Source organism: Bufo bufo, chromosome 1 (assembly GCF_905171765.1).
Source record: "Bufo bufo chromosome 1, aBufBuf1.1, whole genome shotgun sequence".
NCBI lineage: Eukaryota > Metazoa > Chordata > Amphibia > Anura > Bufonidae > Bufo > Bufo bufo.
The window spans coordinates 276,367,046-276,381,016 of NC_053389.1; the positions used below are offsets into that span (position 1 = coordinate 276,367,046).

Here is a 13,971-nt window from a genome sequence, read left to right on the forward strand (position 1 = left end):
TTTGGGTTGTAGTTTCAACCGCAGCTTGAGGCATTATGTTGGTAGCCTCAAGTGCGGTTGCCGCGGACAACAGCTTTGTGTGCTGTTCCCTTGGAGTTGTGTTCGTGTTTGTATGCACTTTGGCAAATTGTGATTCTCTATGTTTATGAGGTTGTGTGTTTACTTCATGTATGGTGTTTGGTAGATGTTTGTTTGGTCGTTTCTTATTGCAGCATATGGTTTCCTGGTTTCCTGTGATGTGTGTGGTGTGCTCTGTCTCTGGTGTTTGTGGACAGCAGCACTTGGGTTCCAGGTGGTGTGTCTGTGGCGGGTAAGTGTGGTACTAGGCTCACTTACCTGTCACTGCCATATGTCTGTTTATGTTTCCTTGTCTGTGTTGCTTGGCCACTTTAGACTCCTGTTCCTCCGTGTCCAGGAGGAACGGGCTGTCTACCCAGCTCCTAGTTTTTAGGGCCATCTTGAGGGCTAGCAGGGACTTCAAGGTTCCGGAGCATGAGCCCTCCTACCATCAAGGTCGGCTCATGTAGCTAGGAGTCAGGGTCAGGTTAGGGATGCGATTAGGAGGTCACCTGCTCCCTAATCCTGTTGTCCTGGTCGACCAGCGGCCACTCCATCTGCTGATACCGCACGGCTGAGGGTTTTTCCCATCCTCAGCCGTGACAGGAGCTCTTTGACTTATTCGTGGCAGAAACAAACCGGTATGCCACTCAATTTATAGCCGCCAACCCGGGAAGCTTTTATGCCCAGTCTTTCCGGTGGAAACCCGTCCAAGTTTCCGAATTTAAAACTTTTCTGGGCCTTCTCCTCAACATGGGCCTGACAAAAAAGCATGAATTGCAGTCATATTGGTCCACGAACCCAATTCATCACATGCCCATGTTCTCTGCTGCCATGTCCAGGACACGATTTGAGACCATCCTGCGTTTCCTGCACTTTAGTGATAATAGCACCTCTCGTCCCAGAGGCCACCCAGCTTTTGACCGGCTTCACAAAATTCGGCCCCTCATAGACCACTTTAACACCAAATTTGCAGATTTGTATACCCCTGAGCAAAACATCTGCATAGACGAGTCCCTGATACATTGCCTTGGCTTCAAACAATACATCCCAAGCAAGCGCGCCCGGTATTGGGTCAAATTGTATAAGCTCTGTGAAAGGGCCACAGGCTATACGCACAATTTTCTTGTCTATGAGGGTAAAGATCAGACCCTGGAGCCGGTCGGTTGCCCTGACTACCTGTGGAGCAGTGGGAAGACAGTCTGGGACTTGGTGTCACCCTTATTTGGCAAGGGGTACCACCTTTATGTGGACAATTTATACACAAGTGTGCCCCTCTTCAGGCATTTGTTTCTAGAACAGATTGGCTGCTGTGGCACCGTGCGACCTAGTCGCCGGGGCTTCCCCCAATGGCTCGTTAACAGCCGTCTTGCAAGGGGGGAGAGGGCTGCCTTGTGTAACGAAGAACTGCTCACGGTGAAATGGAGAGACAAGCGTGACGTTTACATGCTCTCCTCCATTCACGCAGACACGACAATCCAAATTGAACGAGCAACTGGAGTCATTGAACAGCCCCTCTGTGTCCACAACTATAATTTGCTCATAGGAGGGGTGGACTTCAATGACCAGATGTTGGCTCCTTATTTACTCTCCCGCAGGACCAGACGCTGGTATAAGAAGGTGTCTGTATACCTAATTCAATTGTACAATAGTTTTGTTCTCTACAGTAAGGCTGGGAGAACAGGATCCTTCCTCAAATTTCAGGAAGAGATCATTGAGAACCTCCTGTATCCAGGAGGTTCCGTGGCCCCAACCACCAGTGTAGTGAGCCGTCTACACGAGCGACATTTCCCCAATGTCGTTGCTGGTACCTCAAACCAAGCACCACCCCGAAAAAGATGTCGTCTCTGTAGCAGGAGTGGAATAAGGCGCGACACCTGCTATTTCTGTCCTGACTGCCCTGACCACCCTGCCCTATGCTTAGGGGAGTGTTTCCGGAAGTACCACACACAGGTACACTTAGTATAGGGATTGCGTGACACAGGACAGGCACACAGGGGTCTTAGGGTCCTTTTACACAGAGCTACTGCAAACCTTTCCTTTCACCTGGGATAAAGTGCATAATGTACTTCGCCACATCTCTGGGCGATTTGCGCTTTGCACATTGTCCCATGGGGAAGGAGAGGTTTGTCCTATAAAAGGTAAAAAAATAAAAATAGATCACAGGTAAGCAAAAAAGTTAATGTTCCAAAAGTTCAATAAAGTTTATAAAAGTTAATGTTCTGTTTCAAATGTTATATAAAGTTAATGTTAATACATTTATTGCGTTGCGGCCTGTTTTTTTTTTTTTTTGGTTTTGTTTTTTTACCTTCTAGGTGGACCAACCGATGAACCAGCTGCAGCACTGATGTGCATTTTGACAGAAGCATTGCGCTGCTGTCAGATTACACAAAAGTCGGTGTATGCGGCGTTGCAAGAGGAGATTTCTCCTCTGCAGTAAAAAAGATACGTTTGCTGAGGCTTATGAGCTGAGGGGCAGTGTTCATATGCTTTGGCAAACAATTTGTATATAAAAAAAGAAGTAAATAATTCTGGCAATGATTTATTCATCCACATCGATTGATGTGAATGGAGAAATCGGGTTTGCCAGGGCATACGGGCTGAGTGGGTTTGGATGTTGGGCGGAGCTCCTATGTCCTGGCAGATGCCTTTCCCCTCCTTTTTTTTTTTTGCACATTTTTTGGCAGAGATTTTTTCATCCACATTGATCGATGCCCAGAGGCTGAATGGAAAAAAAAAATCTCATTACCCGTATGCTCAATATAAGGAGAATAGCAGAAACTCCTAATGCTGGCCATACATGTAATGATTGTGGAGACCCTCAAATGCCAGGGCAGTACAAACACCCCACAAATGACCCCATTTTGCAAAGAAGACACCCCAAGGTATTCGCTGAGGGGCATATTGAGTCCATGAAAGATTGAACTTTTTGTCCGAAGTTAGCGGAAAGGGAGACTTTGTGAGAATAAACAAAAAAAAATCAATTTCCGCTAACTTGTGGCAAAAAAAAAAAATCTTCTATGAACTCGCCATGCCCCTCACGGAATACCTTGGGGTGTCTTCTTTCCAAAATGGGGTCACATGTGGGGTATTTATACTGCCCTGGCATTTTAGGGGCCCTAAAGCGTGAGAAGAAGTCTGGAATCCAAATGTCTAAAAATGCCCTCCTAAAAGGTACTCATTGGAATTTGGGCCCCTTTGCGCACCTAGACTGCAAAAAAGTGTCACACATGTGGTATTGCCGTACTCAGGAGAAGTAGGGCAATGTGTTTTGGGGTGTCTTTTTACATATACCCATGCTGGGTGAGAGAAATATCTCTGTAAAATGACAACTTTGTATAAAAAGAATGGGAAAAGTTGTCTTTTACAGAGATATTTCTCTCACCCAGCATGGGTATATGTAAAAAGACACCCCAAAACACATTGCCCTACTTCTCCTGAGTACGGCGATACCACATGTGTGACACTTTTTTGCAAAGGGGCCCAAATTCCAATGAGTATCTTTACGATTTCACAGGGCATTTTTTACGCATTTGGATTCCAAACTACTTCTCACGCTTTAGGTCCCCTAAAATGCCAGGGCAGTATAAATACCCCACAAGTGACCCTATTTTGGAAATAAGACACCCCAAGGTATTTCGTGAAGGGCATGGCGAGTTCATGTAAAATTTTATTTTTTGTCACAAATTAGTGGAATATGAGACTTTGTAAGAAAAAAAATATATAAAAATCATTTTCTGCTAACTTGTGACAAAAAATAAAAACTTCCATGAACTCACTATGCCCATCAGCGAATACCTTAGGGTGTCTACTTTCGGAAATGGGGTCATTTGTGGGGTGTTTCTACTGTCTGGGCATTGTAGAACCTCAGGAAACATGACAGGTGCTCAGAAAGTCAAAGTGCGTAAATTCACATTTTTGCACCATAGTTTGTAAACGCTATAACTTTTAACCAAACCAATAAATATACACTTATTGCATTTTTTTTTTTATCAAAGACATGTAAAACAATAAATTTAGAGAAAAAATTAAGTAGAAATGTAGTTTTATTAGAAAAATTTTACAACAGAAAGTGAAAAATGTCATTTTTTTGCAAAAATTTCAGTCAATTTTGATTAATATCAAAAAATGTCAGCAGCAATGAAATACCACCAAATGAAAGCTCTATTAGTGAGAAGAAAAGGAGGTAAAATTAATTTGGGTGGTAAGTTGTATGACCGAGCAATAAACGGTGAAAGTAGTGTAGTGCAGAATTGTAAAAAGTGGTCTGGTCATTAAGGGAGTTTAAGCTAGGGGAGCTGAGGTGGTTAAGGAATGGTAGTATGGTTGAGAGAACCTGCTCCAGAAACAGGACTGAGACCCCATGAGACCACAGACTGAGACTGTTTACAACACTGTTCTTGTTATTCATATATTATAAGGTTTAAAATACATTCAGATCCATCAAGTTTAGTTTATAATCCTACCATGTTGATCCAGAAGACTAAAAAACATGAGGTAGATGTGAATTATCCCATATTAGGGAAAAATCCTTCCAGATTCTAACTATATCAGAACAATGCCTTATTCATACCGTCAGTGTTTTGGCACTGATGTGTGAATAAGGCATAAATCCCTGGATCAAAGTTTCATCTAGAAATCATATATGTATTTTTCACGTTTCCTTGGACAGAGGCAACACATCAAAGTTATTATGCATCGTCACACACAAAGCATTTACAGCTTGCAGCTTACAATCAACCTTGAATGAGCAGACAGTCAATAGCTAAAATTATATCATACAACCACAATACAACATTGGTGGCCTAAATAATCTTTACCTTGTTTTTATGTGTTATTTTATGTTAAGCATAAAAATGACTTTTGTTATATTTTCTCTAGACGATCATCGCTGAACATGAAATCCGCAATATATCATGTGCTGCCCAGGATCCTGAAGACCTCTCTACCTTTGCATATATCACAAAAGACTTGAAATCTAACCTCCATTATTGTCATGTTTTCACAGCGTTTGATGTGGTTAGTTCTATTTGTTTTATAATTTAATTTAATAATATATTATATTATTACACAATATATACTGTATCTCACAAAAGTGAGTGTAAACTGAGGGTAAAGATGCTGGACTGGCCAAGCATGTCTCTAGACCTAAACCCTATTGAGCATTTGTGGGACATCCTCAAATGGAAGGTGGAGGAGCGCAAGGTCTTCATGGAGGAGTGGAAGAGGACTCCAGTGGCAACCTGTGAAGCTCTAGTGAACTCCATGCCCAAGACAGTTAAGGCAGTGCTGGAAAATAATGATGGCCACACAAAGTATTGACACTTTGGGCACAGTTTGGCCATTTTCACTTAGGGGTGTACTCACTTTTGTTGCCAGCAGTTTAGAAATTAATGGCAGTGTGTTGAATTATTTTGAAGGCACACCAAGTTTACATTGTTATACAAGCTGTACACTGACTATGTTACATTGTATCAAAGTATCAGATCTTCAGTGCTTTATTTTCATGACTATGAAGGCATCAACACTATGAATTAACACATGTGGAATTATATACATAACAAACAAGTGTGAAACAACTGAAAATATGTCAAGTGCTAAGCATCTCTGGGAACTCCTTCAAGACTGTTAGAAGACCATTTCAGGGGACTACCTCTTGAAGCTCATCAAGAGAATGCCAAGAGTGTGCAAAGCAGTAAGCAAAGCAAAAGGTGGCTACTTTGAAGAACCTAGAATATGACATATTTTCAGTTGTTTCACACTTGTGTGTTATGTATAAAATTCCACATGTGTTAATTCCTAGTTTTTATGCCTTCAGTGTGAATCTACAATTTTCATAGTCATGAAAATAAAGAAAACTCTTTGAATGAGGAGAATTTTATAATATTAGTGGCAGAAGGAACCGGCTTTGCACTGGTATATTTAATCTATTTCATTTAATTTATGTGTGTGTCGTTAAAAGATATCGACATTATCCCCCATAACAGTGACCTCTACAGCACCCCGCCACTTTAACAGTGAACTCCACAGTCCCCCACCCCTTAGAACTAACCCCCAACAGTGTCCCCCCACTTTAAAATGGGACCTCCACAGCAGCCCATACCCTTAACTTTGACCTTCACAGCAGCCCGTCCGTTTAACAGTGAGTTTCACAGCACCCCACTCCCTTGAAAGTGACCTCCTCAGGGGCCCACCCCCTTAACAGTGACCTCCACAGTACTCCGCTGCCTTAACAGTGACCTCAAAGTACCCTGCTGCCATAACAGTGACCTCCACAGCAGTTGCCCCTTTAATAGTGGCCCCTGCCCCCTTAACAGTGACCTCCACAATGCCAGTCCCTTTAATGCTATGACTACACGACGACATGTGTCGAGCAACATTTTGTCTCAACAATTTTTATAATGATTGGCTATGGTGTTGCGCTGCGACTGCGAAACGAGAGTTGCAAAAAATCCATCCAAGATGGCGCAGTCACAGCATGTCACATGTCGCAGTGCAACACCATAGACTATCATTATAAAAATTGTTGCCCTATGTGTCATAAGACTAATTGTCGCGCGACACATGTCGTTGTGTAGCCCTAGCCTAAAGCTGACCTACAGCAGTGAAGAAAAATGGCTGTGTTGTTATGGAAACCTAGAGTAAAACTGTGGAGACTAAGGGCCTGCGAGCTTCTATTTACAGATAAGGGACATGTGACCGTGTTTATGGCAGTTGGGATATGAGTGAAAGGCTTGCTGGCTTCTATTGACTAATGCAAGTAATTTTTTGGGAATATCTCAGGAACGGTACGTCCTAGAGAGCTGTGACCCCCCACAAGATTTCTTTTCAGGTACCAAGGGACGTGTATACCAAGTTTAGTTGAAATTGATGGTATGTTTTTGAATGATCGCGGAACATACATACATACACACATATATATACGTCCTTCTTTTTATATATAGATAAGGTTACTTAGAAGTTCAGTGAGTCCAGGAAGAGAGAGGGAGAGGACAATACTGTGCCCACTGTGCTCCCAAATGCCCCAAAACACTATGCTGCAAAAATAATGCCTTACAGAAAGTCATATTACTCCCAGAGTAATATTACTCCCAGAGTAATATTACTCCCAGATAATGCTCCCAAATAGTGCCCCAATTGGTAGCAATGCCCTCCATATTGTACCCAATAATAATGTCCCCACTGTACCCCCATTAGTAATGATACCACCATAGTGCCTAGTGGCCTGCAGCCAATGCCTAGTGGCCTGCAACCTACAAGGCCAAACGGCAAGGATGGGAGCCATAGGCTTTAATACCCCGCCGCAAACCGCCACCCCCACAGAAGCAGGTCAGATGCAGCCTCTTTCCAGTTTCAAGGGCCAAGGGATGCAAAGTCTCACAATGAATTTGCACTCTCAATATGGCACTACAATGCCCAACTGTGGAATGTAGTCTTTTAACGGATGGCCAGTCTGTCTCATGGATATAGCAAGCTGCTTGAAGATTATCCCCAATCAAATGCAGAAAAGTCCACAGCCTAACATACAAACCGGATTCCAAAAAAGTTGGGACACTAAACAAATTGTGAATAAAAACTGAATGCAATGATGTGGAGATGGCAAATGTCAATATTTTATTTGTAATAGAACGTAGATGACAGATCAAACATTTAATCCGAGTAAATGTATCATTTTAAAGGAAAAATACGTTGATTCAAAATTTCACGGTGTCAACAAATCCCCAAAAAGTTGGGACAAGTAGCAATAAGAGGCTGGAAAAAGTAAATTTGAGCATAACGAAGAGCTGGAAGACCAAATAACACTAATTAGGTCAATTGGCAACATGATTGGGTATAAAAAGAGCTTCTCAGAGTGGCAGTGTCTCTCAGAAGCCAAGATGGGTAGAGGATCACCAATTCCCACAATGTTGCGCAGAAAGATAGTGGAGCAATATCAGAAAGGTGTTACCCAGCGAAAAATTGCAAAGACTTTGCATCTATCATCATCAACTGTGCATAACATCATCCGAAGATTCAGAGAATCTGGAACAATCTCTGTGCGTGAGGGTCAAGGCCGTAAAACCATACTGGATGCCCGTGATCTCCGGGCCCTTAAACGACACTGCACCACAAACAGGAATGCTACTGTAAAGGAAATCACAGAATGGGCTCAGGAATACTTCCAGAAACCATTGTCAGTGAACACAATCCACCGTGCCATCCGCCGTTGCCAGCTGAAACTCTACAGTGCAAAGAAGAAGCCATTTCTAAGCAAGATCCACAAGCTCAGGCGTTTTCACTGGGCCAGGGATCATTTAAAATGGAGTGTGGCAAAATGGAAGACTGTTCTGTGGTCAGACGAGTCACGATTCAAAGTTATTTTTGGAAATCTGGGACGCCATGTCATCCGGACCAAAGAGGACAAGGACAACTCAAGTTGTTATCAACGCTCAATTCAGAAGCCTGCATCTCTGATGGTATGGGGTTGCATGAGTGCGTGTGGCATGGGCAGCTTGCATGTCTGGAAAGGCACCATCAATGCAGAAAAATATATTCAGGTTCTAGAACAACATATGCTCCCATCCAGACGTCATTTCTTTCAGGGAAGACCCTGCATTTTTCAACAAGATAATGCCAGACCACATTCTGCATCAATCACAACATCATGGCTGCGTAGGAGAAGGATCCGGGTACTGAAATGGCCAGTCTGCAGTCCAGATCTTTCACCTATAGAGAACATTTGGCGCATCATAAAGAGGAAGGTGCAACAAAGAAGGCCCAAGACGATTGAACAGTTAGAGGCCTGTATTAGACAAGAATGGGAGAGCATTCCTATTTCTAAACTTGAGAAACTGGTCTCCTCTGTCCCCAGACGTCTGTTGAGTGTTGTAAGAAGAAGGGGAGATGCCACACAGTGGTGAAAATGGCCTTGTCCCAACTTTTTTGGGATTTGTTGACACCATAAAATTCTGATTCAACATATCTTTCCCTTAAAATGGTACATTTTCTCAGTTTAAACTTTTGTTCCGTGATTTATGTTCTATTCTGAATAAAATATTAGAAGTTGGCACCTCCACATCATTGCATTCAGTTTTTATTCACGATTTGTATAGTGTCCCAACTTTTTTGGAATCCGGTTTGTACATGTGTTACCTTTACTGCCATTTTTATCTATGCACTTTGCCTTTTGTAATCACCCTCAATACATTCTTCTTTCAGAGGCTGGCTTGAGTCACTTTTATAACGGCTTTTGGCTTGCAGGGTTGAGATATCCCTGTTGGTTGCCTCTCTTAGGCACCAGCTACACACTTTTGTTCCTCACACCTGGGCTTCTGTCTGCAAACAGCTACAGATTTTATCTAAAAAAGGAATTGGGCCAGGCCGCACCCAGCAACTGTTTCTAGGCCACAAAATTAACCTTCTACTCCCCATACACAGCCCTGGAGATACAAAAATGCATAAAGTACAATTTAGCCCATTTAGCAGTGAACCACTGGGTCACTGCAGAAGAAACCCAAGCCAGATTGTGTGGAAAGAAAACATATAGAACCTCTAGGAGAACCTTGTTAGGATAATGGACGTCCCCCAAATGAACAGAGGCAAATTCAACAGCGAGTAGAGAGGGAAGAATGATGACCACTTCAACCCACTCAGAGATTAGATAAAGTGCAGAATAGAGGGGAGCTCTCGTCATTAGAGCACAAAAACTAGGACCATTGTGTAAAGCATGGCTTCGTACCATAAGGGACAGCAATTCATAACAACTAGTACACAGTCATACATTTAGTGGCTTAAAGATGAAAGATGGGGCTGCTTTCTTCCAGACACACTCCCACAGCCCACCTGTCCTTGGATATTGCCTGGTATTGCTTCTCAGCGCCAGTGTAGTGAATGGGACTGAGCTCAAATACTACACATAACCCGTGGAGAGGTGTGGTGCTGTTTTTGGAAGAAAGCAGCCATGTTTTTCTAATCCTGGACAACCCTTTTAATTAGTGACATAACTCTATTGCATAAACACTCTCAGAAGTTATTGTGCATCTATAGAAACCAGATAAGTAATATTTAAAATCAACCAAAGCAATAGAAGTTATTTCAATTATGCTGCCATATGTATCAGCTATAAAAAAAAAAAATAAGCAGAACAACACAGGTACAAAAAAAAAAACAAAACAAAGGAGAAATCAATGTCCATAAATTAAATTTTTTACATAAATGGTAAACAAAAGTATCCGTAGTGAGTCTTCACCACTTAATCAATAATTTCTCTCTCTAAAGCAATAGAAAAGATAGAACAATTCGCATTAGTATCACATAAATAAAATTGACAAACATAATAAATATGTGTTATGTGCCATATGTGAAACGGACATGACAGGTTATACAGGGCAAGCTCTCAATCATCTACAGTACCTCGCACAGATTTAGGCCCCCTTCACAAGTCCGCAATTTTGTTTCCGCATTTTGCGGAACGGAATTGCGGACCCATTCATTTCTATGGGGCCGCACTTCCGGGTCCGCATTTCCACTCCCGAAAAAAATAGAACATGTCCTATTCTTGTCCGCAATTGCAGACAAGAATAGGCATATTCTATTAGTGCCAGCTATGTGCGGTCCGCAAAATGCGGAACGCACATTGCTGTGTCCGTGTTTTGCGGATCCGTGGATCCGCAAAACACACTAGGGACGTGTGAATGGGGCCAAGTTAATCTAAATTTAGCCCATATGTTTTAAGAGTGTTTAGCCTATAGATCAATTATTACTTTTTGAGGAGGGCGATTCTTGTCACCTCCCCTTCTGCGTACAGGTACAGTACAGAGTTTTTTCTCTGTATGCTTTGCTTCCATAAAGTGCTTAGACATGGGGAAATTCATCCTGTTATGTATCTAATGTAAACTGATGATTGTTCAATTGTTTTCACATATAGAGTAGTTTCCCCCATGTACCATAAGCTGCAGGGACATAGTAAGAGATAAATTACAAAACTAGAATCACACGTGAGAAAATACTTCATTTTAAAGAGAACCTGTCATCAGAATTGACCTACAGAGCTAGAGCAAGAACATGTTCCTAATGTTCATTTTCCCATCATTCAGAAACTGGTTTTGTTCAGGATAAAAAATAGTGTGTTAATGTTAGAAAATCATCTTTGAAAATGTACCTGATGTCATCAACTGGTAGCTCCTGGATTGATTGGGGCATTGCGCTGGATGAGGTGAGTCACAGAGTCATCTCCTGCTATCCAGCACATCTCACACCCCAATGACTCCAGGAGCTACCAGTTAATGAGATCAGGTTAATTTTCAAAAATTATTTTTAACATAAATGCACTGAACAAAACCAGTTTCTGATTGATGGGAACATGTACAACATGTAAATAGTTCTATAGGTCAATTCTGATGACAGGTTCCCTTTAAACTTATTCCCAGTGATTGGGTGTACAAAACCCTTCATCAATAGAAAGCAATTCACACATGGCATTGGCAAATAGTCCCATCTTCTTAGGAAGCAAAAAGGCACGGGTTAGGCCTTTGGTAGGCCCAAAATCAACCTTATCTAATTTATTCTTCAAGTTGTAAGACTGTTGATGGGACAAAAGTGGTGGTTATGGGAGTTATTAAATTTGGGTACCTATTAGAGATGAGTGAATCGATTCGACACAAATCAGATTCCACACAAATTTTGTAAGAATTCAAGTTGAGTCCGCTACAGAATTTTTCATGATTCGAATCTGATGAATTTTGGAGAGAGAGAGAGAGACACAAAGAGAGAAAGAAGAAGGGAATAGAGAATGGAGGTGGACATAAAAATAGAAACAATTCAAAAATTTAAATATAGTGAGAAACCAGAGAGAAAAAATATGAATTCTAGTAGACCTTGTGTCATACATAGGTTTTCAGACCAATGAAGCACTTTCAATTTGGTCCGAATTGAATCTGAATCAAATTTTGAGCTGTTCTCTGACCTCTGATACCTATCTTAATTTACTTCATAGTGTTGGCCAATGTTTGAGGATCATTTTTTCCACCTGATCATTATGATCTGTAAAAGTAGACATAAAATTGATTATTTGTTCACTTGTTTTAGTGCTGCATGTCGGCTGTTTAGTAAGAAGCCTCTCACGGTGCAGAACTCTAACCTTCTCTTGATGTTGATGCACAACTCTGTTGGATAGCTTCTAATTCCAGACTTAACACACAACCAGTGTTGGACTGGGATGCCTAGGGCCTACTGGTAAAATTTATTGTGGGGGCCCACCATATGGATACAGGCACACAGCAGCAGGCACCAGCAGCTCACACAGCAGCAGGCACCAGTAAGACACTAAAAGATGATTGATTATAGGGGCCCCGGCAGTGACTTTGAGAAGGAAGGTCCTTGGAAAAGGACCATTGTAAAATTCCAGCTCACCTTTTGTAGATTCCCTGGTGCACGGAACAGGTTAAAGAGTCCTTTGGTAGCAAAACAATAAATGAAGTTCCAGCATTGCAAAGTAATTGTTGTGTCGCTTGTCTCTTTATTTGTGGTAGCAAAATTACAGCATGTGGATCAAACCTCACACTCCAACACCAGTTAACGCGTTTCAGACACTTAGTCCTTAGTCATAACTTGGAAAAGGAGGCTGGCCTGCCTCTGTACCTAGAAGTAATCTCAGCTACCTTATTGTGTCTATAATAATAAACTGGGGAGTTTCTTAAATAATCTGTCAAGTTTTTTTTATATGAACATAGGCTGGTTGAGGTGCTGTACATTGAATATATGTATGTAGTGCAGTAAGTTTACTGTGTTATGTGCCACTTGTGCAGTAGGTGGGAGACTAGGGATTCACCTGTACCCCTGTGGACCAGTCTGAGCCTGCATACAACTCATCTACTCTAATATTATCTGTATCCTCATTGTATGCTATATTTCTAAATATCAGCAGCTGACTGTAAGAAAGAGACCATATATTCATCTTGGATGAGTAGATTTGAGTAGATTATTTTAGTCTGAGTTTTTAACAAAAAGATCTGTCTTCAGTTTGTCACCCTGTCCATAGACACGGATAACCAAGAACTAAACGAATTATGTAGATTGTATAAATCTAAATTTAACTATTGGATCAATTGATTTCAGTTATTGTCATTCACCTCTTTGACAGAGCCCAACCAGATGAGGATGACATCATCTATACATCACCAGCTAACCAGTACATGGGTGGTGGTGGGACACATTGACAAATGCCTCCTCCAACAGGGGTGTTTTTTGGCACATTTCACTGTACACAGTACAAACTGATTAATATTTTTAATTAATATTTACAGATGTACTGAATTTTATATTAGAAGTTGTTACACATATTCCCACAATTGACTATGCTATATCACATTGATACATTTTAATCACTTCACATCTGGATATATTAGCTGTATGTATTTTGACACTAATAATTTTGTGGATTTATTTTATTGTTTAATTGTGTAAATGTTTAATGTCCCATTACTTGAGAAAGGAGCAAGATTGAAATGTAAGCACCATCTTTTTTCACTGGAGTTGGAGTGCTGTCTTCTTTAAGGGCAGTGGGTGAAGATGGTTTGTGTAGAACTTCAGATACGTCTACTTCATTGTCCCGGAAAGGATTAATATGTCTGATCAATGGGACTCCCATTAATTGTGAGAAAGAGGGTCAAGGGTGCTTGGGTAGAGTTCTTAGCTCTTAGTTCTTTCACACTCATAGCCTTGTATGGAGGTGTACCTGGCAGAAATATCATCTCCTTTCACACTGGACCAGCCTCAGAGTAGCAATGTAGATAGCTTGGTTTCCCTGTGGTCAAATCCACCAAGCAAATATTTAAGCTTGCTTGTATGAATGCTGCATTTAGAAACTAGAGAAGGTCTATATCACCTGCTCTATTATATTTAATACTAGCAGAAGCACCCTGCTTTGCTCGGGTA

General features: G+C 41.4%; 1 protein-coding gene across 6 annotated transcripts in view; it reads left to right on the forward strand.

The window, feature by feature from the left end:
- ANKS1B (ankyrin repeat and sterile alpha motif domain containing 1B) overlaps positions 1 to 13,971 on the forward strand; it is a 203,478-nt gene that overhangs the window by 183,230 nt on the left and 6,277 nt on the right. For all 6 annotated transcript variants that reach the window (XM_040439672.1, XM_040439708.1, XM_040439698.1 and 3 more), the window contains one exon: positions 4,939 to 5,076. In XM_040439672.1, coding sequence (XP_040295606.1) covers positions 4,939 to 5,076 — 138 coding nt within the window. The remainder of the gene's footprint in view (positions 1 to 4,938; positions 5,077 to 13,971) is intronic.